This window comes from Gopherus evgoodei, chromosome 16 (assembly GCF_007399415.2).
Source record: "Gopherus evgoodei ecotype Sinaloan lineage chromosome 16, rGopEvg1_v1.p, whole genome shotgun sequence".
NCBI classification, from domain to species: Eukaryota; Metazoa; Chordata; order Testudines; family Testudinidae; genus Gopherus; species Gopherus evgoodei.
Genome location: NC_044337.1, coordinates 5,534,162 through 5,546,441, shown reverse-complemented (window position 1 = coordinate 5,546,441; position 12,280 = coordinate 5,534,162). Strand labels below are relative to the sequence as shown.

The window sequence follows — 12,280 nt, the reverse complement described above, 5'->3', positions numbered from 1 at the left end:
GGTTCTGGATTGTAGAGTTTGGTGCTGCAAGTGACATTTACGCATGTCTTTACATGTTGGTTGCTCAGGTGAAATGAGAAGGCAGCAGTTTGAGGGTTTGGTCAGTGTCACCATGACCAGTAGCACTTCTTCAGGTTCTGCAAATCTTGTGTTGAGGGTGCGTTCTGCATGGGTGGAAGGCTCACTTGACGGCAAGCGTGAGATCATCCTCTCATCCAAATTCTCATGACTGGCTTCATGGCATGTCACTGAGATAAGTATTAGAGACAGTGCCAAGATGAATTCCTGCGAGAGCCAATTGTTCAGGAAACGAGGTCAGCTGGTCTGTTCTATTAGAAGAATGCAACACTTGCGATTAATGAGCATAACTGTCAGTAGGTGCAGCGTGGCTCTGCAACATGCTATTTTTGACACTTTCAGACTCCGGCTGTCCCGTCAAACCATGTCATATGCTGAGGACAAATCCACAAAGGCTGCTGCTGGTTTGAGCCCATACTGATAGCCGGCTTCCATGTAGGTCACCAGTGCATGTACTCGATCACAGGTACTTCATCCCAGTCTGACCCCAGATTGCTCTTTTGAGAGGCAGTACTCAGAGATGGGCATAGTATCCTTCCCCAGAGCTTCTGTATTATGCATAGTAATGATACTAGCTGTTAGTTTGTCAGCTTATCTGCTTTCTGCAGTTTCAGGATGGTGGTGACCTTTGCCTGTTGCCACACTTTAGGCATTTGGCCAAGGGCATAGACATTGGTAAAGAAGCGTGTCAAACAGTTGTGGCCATTCTGACCTCAGTTTTTCAGAAATTCTGGGAAAATGCCATCTGGGCTTGCTGTATTGCCAAGTTTGATGAGTTTTATGGGCTCGTCCACTTTTTCTCTAGTAAAAGGGTTTGATAGAGTCAGTTGCTGGGCAGTTGGACAGGAAGCAATAAAGCTCTGTCTTCCCTGTTCCTTTTGTGATGAAGATCTATTTGGGCTTTGGAATTCAGGAGCAGTAGGGTGGCAGAGGTTTCAGTTTCGACATATGACACTGTGCAAAGGGGAGGTTGGCACTGCCATGGTTACGGGGAAGCTTCCAGGCTTTCCTGGTTGAGCGGGTGAAACCAAGGCTCTGCATAGCTTTTGCATATCACTCTTATCTAGCAGAGTTCAGTGTTTCCAGGAGTGTGGTTGCGGCAGTAGGGTTATCTATTGTCCTGGACTCTTTTAGGAGAGCCTGATTGTCTACCAGTCATCAAGGAGTGTAGGCTTTCCTGTAGCCACAGGGGATGTTCCTTTTTACAGCCTCTTTAAGGAGATTGATGAACCTGTCATAACTATCCATTTTCACAGGGCTTTGTCAACCCACTTTTTCCACAGTTGCCATATAGTTGTTCAAGTTTCAGTGTGGCTTTGGTAGCAATGTGATTAGAGGACTAGGACACTGATGCATATGACAAGAGTTCAGTGTTGGCTTTGTGGACAATCATTGAGGACAGTTTGTTCCACCGGTAAGGGCCATGCGTTCCAGGCACAGAACATGAAGCATAAGTTGGATGAGTCAACTTTTCTCCACCTTGCAAGATGAGAGGTTCCTGGATGCTTAAGATCAAATGGTTGATGCTTATTTTGGTTCAAGGCCCATTTAAGAAGCTGTTTGCCCCTGGGCTTATTGTTGTCAGAACCTCAGGATGTAGGATGGCTAATGAAGTCTCCAACCCATATTGAAGTGTGGCTATGATTTCCTAAAACCAATGTGGGCCAGGTGACATATGGTGGCTTACATCTAGATATTTGTGACCTTAAGCTGGCTGATTCTCATTATCATAGCACATGGTGTTGAAGAGTTTGAGTCCACAGAGCAGGTATTCCACAGCTGTTGTCTCATGAACAATGCGGGCCCATGTTTTGAGTGGTGTTGGCTCACTAAGTGATATTCTGGAATGTGACATTTGATGCTTTCTTGTGGTCTAATAAATGAATCTCTTGTAGCACGAGGACATTGATCTTCTGTTCATGTATTCGATTGGTCAGGTCATTGCATTTTGCAGGAGACAGCCTTCCACATGGAGGTGGCATACACATAGGTGTGAGACTATTTTTCTCTTTCATTGTTAATCCACAAAGGGTCATTTCACTTGAGATCACCATAAGTCCCGAGTCTGTCAATTGGTGTTCAGTTGTCAAACTGATGGCTTGGTCGTGCCAAAGCTCTTATCAGGGAAGGCTGAGTGAAGGCTGTCACCACCTAAAGAAGGTGATGACAAGCATATGGAGCATGCCTTGGGAGGCCAATCATTGAGCCAAGTCAGACAGCAAAGGACATTTTGGTGTCACAGAGGTGCAATTCCTGAACACAACACTGTAAGGAAGCTGCTCAGATCAGGAGTATCTAATACCACAGAGATACATGATTGTATCATAAAGCAGATCTGCCAGTCTCTTCCACCTACCTAGGGTAGGCCAAACAGTGATGCAATGCAACACTGACCAGATGCTATAAAATCTTACAGTCACAACAGCTACTTCTCAAACACTACAGGAAAAACACATGAGAAAGCACTCAACCCAGCGGGAGCGAACAAGGAGCTATGCATTGAAGAGGGGCTTATGCGGACCCAGAGTGCTGCTGCTGACACAACCTTGGTTTCAGATATTCAGATCTGTTGCACAGGGAACATGTGCACACCCCAAGGGCACTTCTATTCCAGAGGAGCCCAGGGTCAATACTGAGGGTGCATGCAAAACTCTGTAAGGACGAATCTATGTGAGCACTTCTCTAAAGAGAAGGAAACGCTTCACTCTCCAGTTGCTTGGCAATGAGGAGAATGAGAAGAGGCACATTGTAACTCCCTTGGCAACAGGAGAATGACAGGTCCCATTGAAGATTCTTAAATTCTATGGTCAGAGGGAACCATTGTGATCACCTAGTCTGACTGCCTGTATAACACAGGCCACTACCACCACTCAGCATCCACAATGAGACTCACAGGAAACTAATCATGGGGCCATGATTGTTCCAAGAAATTATGTCCTACTAGTCCAAATATCATAAATACAAACCCAGGCCACCTAGGTGAAACCTCTGACTTCAGCTGGCAGAACTTCCCTTTGTGTTTATGCCTTGGGCAAAGTCCTGAGTTTCACTCACCAGTGTATCCGGGAAAGTAACTGTAGTTTTGATCCAGCATCTGGTTTGAAGGATGCTTTGTACCACTAAAATCCTCTAGGAACCGCGGCTTCACTAGGGGAGCCAGCACAGAGCAAGGGCTCTTCAGAACACTGGGGTCTGTCAGCAGGCGAGAGGTGGTTTTGCCATAGGTTTCTCCAATCTGGTAGCGGATCTGAGGGTAGAACCCACCATATCTGAGGAGGAAATCACAGACAGGTGCTTACTGGTTTGGCAGTGATGAACATTTTAAAGTTCCAGCTCCTCCACACATAGATAGAATAATTAGTTTCATTGTTATGTTTGCATGTATCTGAAAGTATGTGTAATGAGGGTATACCGTACATACTTGTTCATAAGCTGAATATTTTGGGTAAAAAAGTGACACATCAAAGAGTAGGGGTCGGTTTATAAATGGGTCTACACTAAAATTTGATGATTTAAAACTCTATGGAATCATTGAATTGAATATCTAATACATTGTCATTTTGTTTACCTGGAGCATCTGCAGGCATGGAGCCCCTCAGCTCCCTTTGGCTGCAGTTCGCCGTTCCCAGCCAATGGGAGTGCAGGAAGTGGCCACTTCCTGCAGCTCCATTGGCTGGGAATGGCAAACCACGGCCACAGGGAACTGAGGGTCTCCAGGCCTGCAGATGCTCCAAGTAAACAAAACGTCCTGACCCGCCAGCGGCTTATCCTGATGGCCAGGAGCCAAAGTTTGCCAAACCCTGAAATATAGGGTCAGTTTATGAAAGGGTCATATGGTTTTTGCTATTTTTACCTAACCACCTTGGGGGGTCGGCTTATAAATGAAGGGGCCAATGAATGAGTATATACGGTATGTGGGTGCAAACGTGGGATGCCTGAGTGTAAATTGCAAATGAAGATGTGTATGGAGATGAATGTGCACATGCCAATGTGTTGCGACTTGAAAAGCGTGAAAGTGTGTGTAAGATCTGGGGGACCAATTGATCCTGGGTAGGTCTCTTGGAACTGGAAGCAATGTGAATATTTTGTGATTATGGTTAAGTGACCATATATCACTAAGTCCAGCTTGCCTGGGTGACAAGATAGATTGGAGAGCCCCAGGGGAGTGTCTGTGACTCCATGGTAAGAATGGCACAGTGATCCAGGAATTCATATTTGTTACCAGGCTGGTGAAGTCTAATGATAGAATATAGCACCAGTTCAGCATGCCTGCCCTGGAATAAGCACTCTAGACAGTGTGACACCACAGTTTTGAGTTTGCATTCACAGCCTGTAAGAACACGGAATATTTTACAATCTCCAGCTGTTCTGTATTTAATCATAGGTCTAATCATGTATTTAATCATGAGTCTAAAAATGAACAAAATCAGCTTTTTACCTTTAAATAATTCCTGCCCTTCTGCTGTAAGAAGGGGATGGAAAAAAAAAAAGCAAACTCCAGTAAAACACTGAAAACATACATCTGCAGTAATTGATGTGTGTTTCAGAGGAAAAGTGACAGGGTGGCGCACAATTCAGTAAGGAGCTAAGGACACTGAATGTATAGGTAGATTCTGTAAACAGGAAACAGCACACTGATGTTAACAGGTCACAGTTACACTGTTAGTAACCACTGAAGCCGAAGTCTGGTGCAATAAATGAGTTTGTAACCAAGTAGCAAGTAAATTATTCACAGGGCTTAGTTGGGCATCGTCACTGAGCAGAGATTTCAGGTATTTGTGTTACTATGTCGTAGGTAATCGGACCATGAACAAAATCATTTTGTGTTGGTGCTTTTGTTCAGAGCTGACATGTAGCTACATGGTTTGTTTGCTCTTTTGCCTCAAGTGTTACTGTCTCTAAGGCCCATCATAGAAAACACGTCTTCCAGTGAATAACTCAAGGAGCTCAATCCATTGAACTTAACAAAGAGAAGGTTAAAGGTGACTTGATCACCATTTAGATTTACCTGTGGCCTTGGAATCTATGAAACATTAAAAACAAATATTAAACAGAACTTAACTAGAAACAAACACAAATTGTGAACGTTAAACCACAATATACCATTTAAAGACATCTTTAATAACAAACAAAAACTAGAAAATCCCTATCCTTGCTCTCTCTCTACACACACACAGAACTATGTTACTATGTTTAAAAGAACATTATTTAGGTTGCAAAGTTAAATCCTCAACAGTTAGGAAATGCCAATAATTAGGTTGCTAGCGCTACCTTAATTCAATTCCCTGATGTGTATTCATTATGATATAATCTTTAATTACATATTATTTTCCCCCCCGGGCCCTGACCTCCACTAAATGCCCAGGATTGATCCTGGTCAGTGAATCAGCAGCAATTCATTCATGTTTTCTTTCCTACCTGAAGCCAGAAGGGTATTCCTTTGTATGAAGTGCACATTGATAACTCTGCTGGCGGAAAAGAGTTTCTTGGATGTTAAGGACCGGGACAGAGACTACGGAGCCTCAGAGGCTCTATCTACAGTGCATCTGGGAGCGAGCCTCCCAGCCGGAGTAAACAGATTTATCCCACTGGGGCTCAAGCTGGCACACTAAAAATAGCAATGTGGCCACTGAGGCTTGGGCTGGAGCCCCTGCCATGCACTATGCATAAGGCTGCGGGTGCCACTGGGCACCCAGCTTGAGGAAGTATCACCAGCCCTGATTCAAAAAAGAAAGCAGCTGGCCACCAAGGAACCAGAGAGTGAGGAGATCAGAGCAGAGGTATGGCAGTCCATAGCCGTCAGAGGCAAGAGGACGAGGCTGCATTTTACACTGCTGTAGGCAGATGAGGATGGGCAGGCTATGAGAACCAGGAGGAATTCCACACAGCTAGAAATTTCCAGTTGATACCACACCCTCAGCATGGAAAGTGGAAGCTCTCTGATGATCTAGCTGGCTGAATGGAAGGGAGAGTTGTATGAGACACCTGTCCAAGCCCAACCTGTAAGAAAGTCAAGCTTGCCCCCCCCCAAATACCTGCATCCATTCAAGGGAGACAACAAACCTTGTTGGGGATTCTATACCGAGAACGGAAAGACTGTTCCGCAAGGGCCAGGCAGATGACAGGACAGAGCCCTCCCAGAACCAAGACAGGTTTCTGAAGTCAGTGGGGAAGGAGTCACTGGTGAGGCTGCCACCAATGACACTGTTGTGGGGCACCTCACCGATTATCGATGACTTGGGAACTCAGAAGGGTCTAAAAGAGAGGAATGCCAAGTGATCTTTCTTGGAGATCCTTCCTGTTCCATAAGTGAAGGAAGATTCTAGGAGTGAACTGCTGGCTAGGGAAGTGGTTTACAGGTCTGGCTTTGTGGATCATAGGGCCACCTACCATGGGAAGCGGAGGATGGGGGTGTGTGTAAAGTTTGGATGGCCTCCATCTCAGTACAAGGGGAACCAATCTTCTGGCTATGCTGACTTCTAGACAGGTTGGCTAGAGTAGTAAGGGGGAGTGAGATTCACTAGGGGATTTATGTGCTTGGATTGCTCACCTCCCAGGACAGTGACTTAATCACTGTGTTAATGGGTATTCTAGGGCAGGACTCGTTCAATCTCTCCTGTTGAAGCTAGTCCACTTTGTATACATAATTGAATAGAATAGCTGAAAGCCCATGCTGTTACACGTGTGCGGCATTTGGGTCAAGTATTCCACCAATGCAATGATTGCATGCAAATTAGCTGCAGAGTAAGGGTGTTGATTGGTTGAATTACCTTTGATATCACAGTTGTCTAGGACTCTTGGCAAGGCATAGCTGTCTGCTGCACAGTGAAATTGTATAACAAGATCCAGTGGCTAGAAGTTGAAGCTGGATCAATTCAGACTAGAAATGAGGTGTACATTTTTAATAGTGAGGGTAATTAACCATTAGAACAATTTATCTTTGGTGGATTCTCCATTACTAGCAATAGTTAAATCAAGATTGAATTTCTAAATCACAATAGAAAAAACATCCTAATGTATATTCTCTAGCTCATACAGAAGTCCTGTGGCCGTCATTACACAGGAGTTCAGACTAGATGATCACAACGATCTCTTTTGCCTGCACAGTCTACGGATATTTTTTTTCCCTTTTTTCAACGTGCAGCCCTCTCCCTTGTTTGCCACACACTATTAAGACACTGCTCTGAAGACAGAATTCTTCATTTTCTCATGAACATGGTGCTCATCACCATCGTGTCTCATGCTTCACAAGCATGGATTAATATATTTTCACAACACCCCTGTATGATGAAGGGGTATTATCATCCTATTTTATAGCTGGAGAACCGAGACACAGAAAGATTAAGATCAGAACTGTCCACTAATTTTGCGTGCGTGTCCAATTTGAGACACCCACCCATTACATATAATCATCTGGCACTTCATATGTTCAATTCCTGGCTCCCATTGACTTCAGTTGCTGCTGTGAATGCTCAGCACTTCTGAAGGTCAGATTCCCAGGAAATGAGGAATATTGACCAACTGTGAAAATTTGATACTATCACACAAGAACTCTTTGGCAGCGATAGAATCCAATTTCCCACAGCAGCATTCAACCACCTTAACTCTGCCTTTCTCTCCTTGCAATTTCCTGTCTCATTCCCTACACATCTTCCGACTTCTGTAACCATTAAAGCAAGGGTCTTCCAGAGAACAGTCTTCCTTCACTCCAGAACCCTGATTCATCCCCAGAGCAGGGCCAGCTGTGCACTAAGTGAGGTGAAGGTCATGTTTAAAATGTGTGTGTGTCAATGTAATTCAAAATTGGATCATAATGCATATGGACAAGGCGACATTTGTTAATGCTTCACGGGCAACCTTAATTCAGACATTTCCAAACTAAATTGTGCTGACAGAGGAATGGGAAGACTCTGGAATCTTGGACTCCATTCCAGGCTCTGCAAAGGAGTGTGTTACATTTCAGCGACATCTGCTGGAGGGTTCATGCTGCCAGTGCTAAAATAGCCTTAGAATTTTAGACAGTATCGATGACAATTTCCTAACTCAACAAGTGTGGCAGCCAACATGGAGGAATTCTTTGTTAGATCTTGTCTTAACAGATAAAGAGGAACTGATCAAACAAATAAAAGATAGCTGCAGCTTAGGTACAATTGACCACGATTTGATTACATTTATCATGTGTAACCAGAATAAAGTTGAAACTAGTAAGAGATAATATATGACCAGGGCCAATTTCACAAAGCTAAAACAATTATGAGCCAAATCAGCTGGGAGGAAGAAATTAAGGAGAAAAATATGAATGATAACTGGGAATTTTTAAAGAATTCTTACTAGCTGCCCCAAAAGCCACAATCAAGGAAGAAGGACATACTGGTTAAAAAACAACAACCTGACTTGGTATGTGTGTGTATATATAACAAATGGAAGAACGGGGAAACCGATAGTAAGGAGTATGAATCAGAAGCTAGGAACTGTAGAAAATTGACAAGGGACTGTGACAAAGCTGGGGATTTTTGTAATGTTTGACATGAATAGTATGTGCACGCCTCAGTTTCCCTGTGTGCTGCATGTTTAACAAGGTGGTGGGAGAGGGTTTGTTGTTGCAAAGGACCAGGTGTGACCTTGCTTGTCAACCGGGACCCCCAGACAATGTCCTGGAGATGTGGAACCCTAACAACTGGTGACCTGGTGACTAAAAGGCCCACCCCAGCTTGGCAGTCAGCCGGTTCTGGCCAGTGGGAGGACAAAGGACAGAGGAAAGAGGACCCCGGTGACCTAGGGTGACCAGATAGCAAGTGCGAAAAATCGGGACGGGGTGGGGGGTAATTGGTGCCTACATAAGAAAAAGCCCTGAATATCGGAACTGTCCCTATAAAATCGGGACATCTGGTCACCCTACAGTGACTTGACCAACCAGTTGCAGCCAGAGGGGAACAAAGGACAGAAGAGAGAGGGCCCCAGTGACCTGTTTACCTGGGACGGAAGACAAAAGACAGAGGAGGAGCTGTTGGGGAAGATGATATCGGATGATCAGCTGGAAGGAGGGGGCTGCTGGACTGGGGAGAGAGAGCAGCCAGAGCCCCCCTAGATGCAGGAGAGACCTGGATGTCCTGTGCTGAGGGCCTGGAGAGCTTCCTGTGCCAGGTTCAGATGCTCAATAATCCCTGCTGTTTTACACTAGTAGAGAGTCACTCCAGTCTAGAGATCAGGGTTGCATTATTCCCTGTGTGTGTGGAGGCCCCGGGGATCCAGGGCGAGTGGATTCCCTGAGGGGGTCCACGGTGAGAGACAGCTGTGCTGAAGGCTCAGAGAGGTGCGGTTCCTCACTCCATTTAGCTTAGCAAAGAGAAGGTCAAAGGGTGACTTGATCACAGTCTATATGTACCTACCTGGGGAACAAATATTTAACACTGGGCTTTTCAATCTAGCAGAGAAAGGTCTAACATGATCCAATGGCTAGAAGTTGAAGCTAGACAAATTCAGAGAGGCAACATGGCGTCCATTTTAAAAGATGAGAGTAATTAACTATTAGAACAATTTACCAAAGAATGTGGTGGATTCTCCATCACTGACAATTTTAAAATCACAATTGGATGTTTTTCTAAAAGTTTCAGAGGGTAGCCATGTTAGTCTGGATCCGTAAAAGCAGCAAAGAATCCCGTGGCACCTTATAGACTAACAGACTTTTTGGAACATGAGCTTTCGTGGGTGAATACCCACTTCGTCAGATGCATGTCATTCACCCACGAAAGCTCATGCTCCAAAATGTCTGTTAGTCTATAAGGTGCCACAGGATTCTTTGCTGCTTTTTCTAAAAGTTCTGTTCTAATAATTATTCTGGGGAAGTTCTATGGCCTGTGGTATGTGTGTGTGTGTGTGTGTGTGTGTGTCAGACTAGATGATCATAAAAGTCCCTTCTGACCTTGGAATCTATGGATCTAATGGGCACAGACTTTTTTGTGTATTCCCTCCAAGCTTGAACCCTGCTGACCCATCCCGTCCAACTTGTCCCTGTTCCATTGCTGTCTCTTTCCCACCCTGTCTCCCCATCCTAGTTCCATTCTCCTCAACTAGCCAGCACCAGTTTCCAATCCTTCGGCTTCTCATCCTAGCCCTGTCTCTCCCTCCAAACTCCTGTCCTCTCTCCCTCATTCCTACTCTCAGTATCCATGCCCAGCCAGTTCCACTTCCCCTCCTTCCAGATCCTCATCCAGCTGGTATCCTTCCCTTCCACTTCCTTCTCCCTACCTTTCTGGTTTCCAGTCCCAGTTTCCTTGCCCAGCCAATCCCAGTCTACTCCCAGTACCAAGTCATCTTACCTCCCCACTGAGAACAGAGGAGTCAGGCTCCATGCTTTCATTTACGGTGTCTGGCTCTGACCAAGTCCAGAACAGCAATTAAAGGGACAGACCTGCTCAGTCCCCCAAAAGCCTCAGGCTGGAGCATCCTCAAAGCAGGTGAAATCTTTTGGAAATTGAGCTGCAAAGCTCTAGCAGGTGTCCTCTGAGCATGTGTAATCTGCAGTTTTTCAAAGTCTGATGACTTGGTCAAGTTTGGGCATATTTTAAAAGGGCTGGCAAAAGGCAGGTCCCCAATATAAAGGCCAAGCCCCTGCCAAATTTCAACACTCTACTCCAAGAGGCAGTAGAGGTTTTAAAAGAAAAGGATGTCAGAATTTAATATGGGTAAAACATACTTTTCCTCCTCCCTAGTCCTACAGCTGAACTCTTTTGGCTGAAGGTCGCTAAAATAATTCAGCCTGAAACAGACACCCTGGGCAGAAAATTTTAGCCCAGTCAGTCAGTTTGGCAAAAGTTATGAGAGATTGAAAATAGCATCTTATAAAAGGAAGTGTCAGGCAGCCTTCAAAATAGTTGGTGCTACCAGCCCCACCTATAACATGCAGGTATATACATTAACAATTGTCTCCCCCACACACCCAGGCACACACACCTAATAAAGCTATGTTAAAAAAGAATGTTAAAGCTGCAAAGTCAAGCACTCACAAATAAGGAAATGCCAGCCCTTAATTCCGTCCCCTAGTGCATTATTCCATCTTTCACTATATTCTGTACAAATGTTCCCCTGCTTCATTCCATAGACTTTTAAATGGAGAGTTGAATTATATCAGGAAAAAGATCACAATTCATGTCAACAATACATTTCCCTCCTCCCTCTGCCCCAATTACAGCAGCTGTAAGTGCTACGTTCGCTGTGCGGGTCAGAACTCACCCTGGGATGTAGTAAGGATCCGGGGTGAAGAGGCCATGTTTCCGTGGGGCTGCCATCGTAGGGCAGCATCTGTGCTTGGGTCTTCAACTTACAGGAGGCAGCTGCAGGGACTGGGTGAGGGCAAACAACACCATTACCATGGCAACCATTGTGAAGATGCCACAAAGCCACAGCAGCAGCAAAGCCAGAAAATTTAATACGCTCATAATGACACTTCATACCAAACGAAGCCCTGTCAGTTTTCTGGGTCAGCATGTACAACAGACAAGTAGCCAAGTTCCGAGGTGCGTCTAGGGTCTGTCCAGGATGGTCAATAAAAGTGCTTTTCTTAGACACACTACCTTACTTGAGTTAGTGTGATACACTTGGAAAGCCCCCAATCACCTCTGTAAGACACAGTTTAACACCTTTGAAGTTGTGTTAGCAGATTGTGTAGTAGCTTAGGTTATGTAGCGTTCACCTATAGTGCAAAATACTCAGCTAACATGACTGTGAAGTTGTTAAACTGTGTCTATACAAAGTGCTTCAAATCATGTTAGTGAACTTGATTTTAAAGTGCTCCCTGTAGCATAACCAACATAACACACAAGTCAAATTAATATTCCACAGGCTGGCCCAGTGATTTGTACACTATGAAAATGGCCTCTCTGGCCACACGAGCAACCAGGATGAAAGCTACCAGTTTAAACTTCCCAAAGTAGCCATCTAGGATTGTGATGGAGCAGCTGCCCCTCACTGGTATGTAAGGGGTTAAAGCAACCCTGGGGAGGCTGTGTGGGAGACAGCCAATAAAGAAAAGGCTTGTAGCGCTAGCTAATTAGGAGACGGTTTATTGGAGGAGCCAATCAGGACCAGACTGGCCCGTATAAGAAGAAGCTACTGAGCAGCGAAGGGGCAATCACTCCCTGGAGGATGAGGGAGGAGGAGGACTGGCTGTTTAGAGGGCTGGAGTGCCATGGATGGAGCAGTG

The 12,280-nt window shown here is 45.0% G+C and overlaps 1 protein-coding gene across 1 annotated transcript in view; it reads right to left on the bottom strand.

Moving 5' to 3' along the window:
• Nucleotides 1-11,378, bottom strand: part of FAM166A (family with sequence similarity 166 member A) — a 58,387-nt gene extending 47,009 nt beyond the window's left edge. Inside the window, exons 1-2 of the mRNA XM_030535399.1 lie at nt 11,311-11,378; nt 3,133-3,347 (exon numbers count right to left, since the gene is read on the bottom strand). Coding sequence (XP_030391259.1) covers nt 3,133-3,347; nt 11,311-11,366 — 271 coding nt within the window. The 5' untranslated portion in view covers nt 11,367-11,378. The remainder of the gene's footprint in view (nt 1-3,132; nt 3,348-11,310) is intronic.
• Between the last annotated feature and the right edge of the window lie 902 nt (nt 11,379-12,280).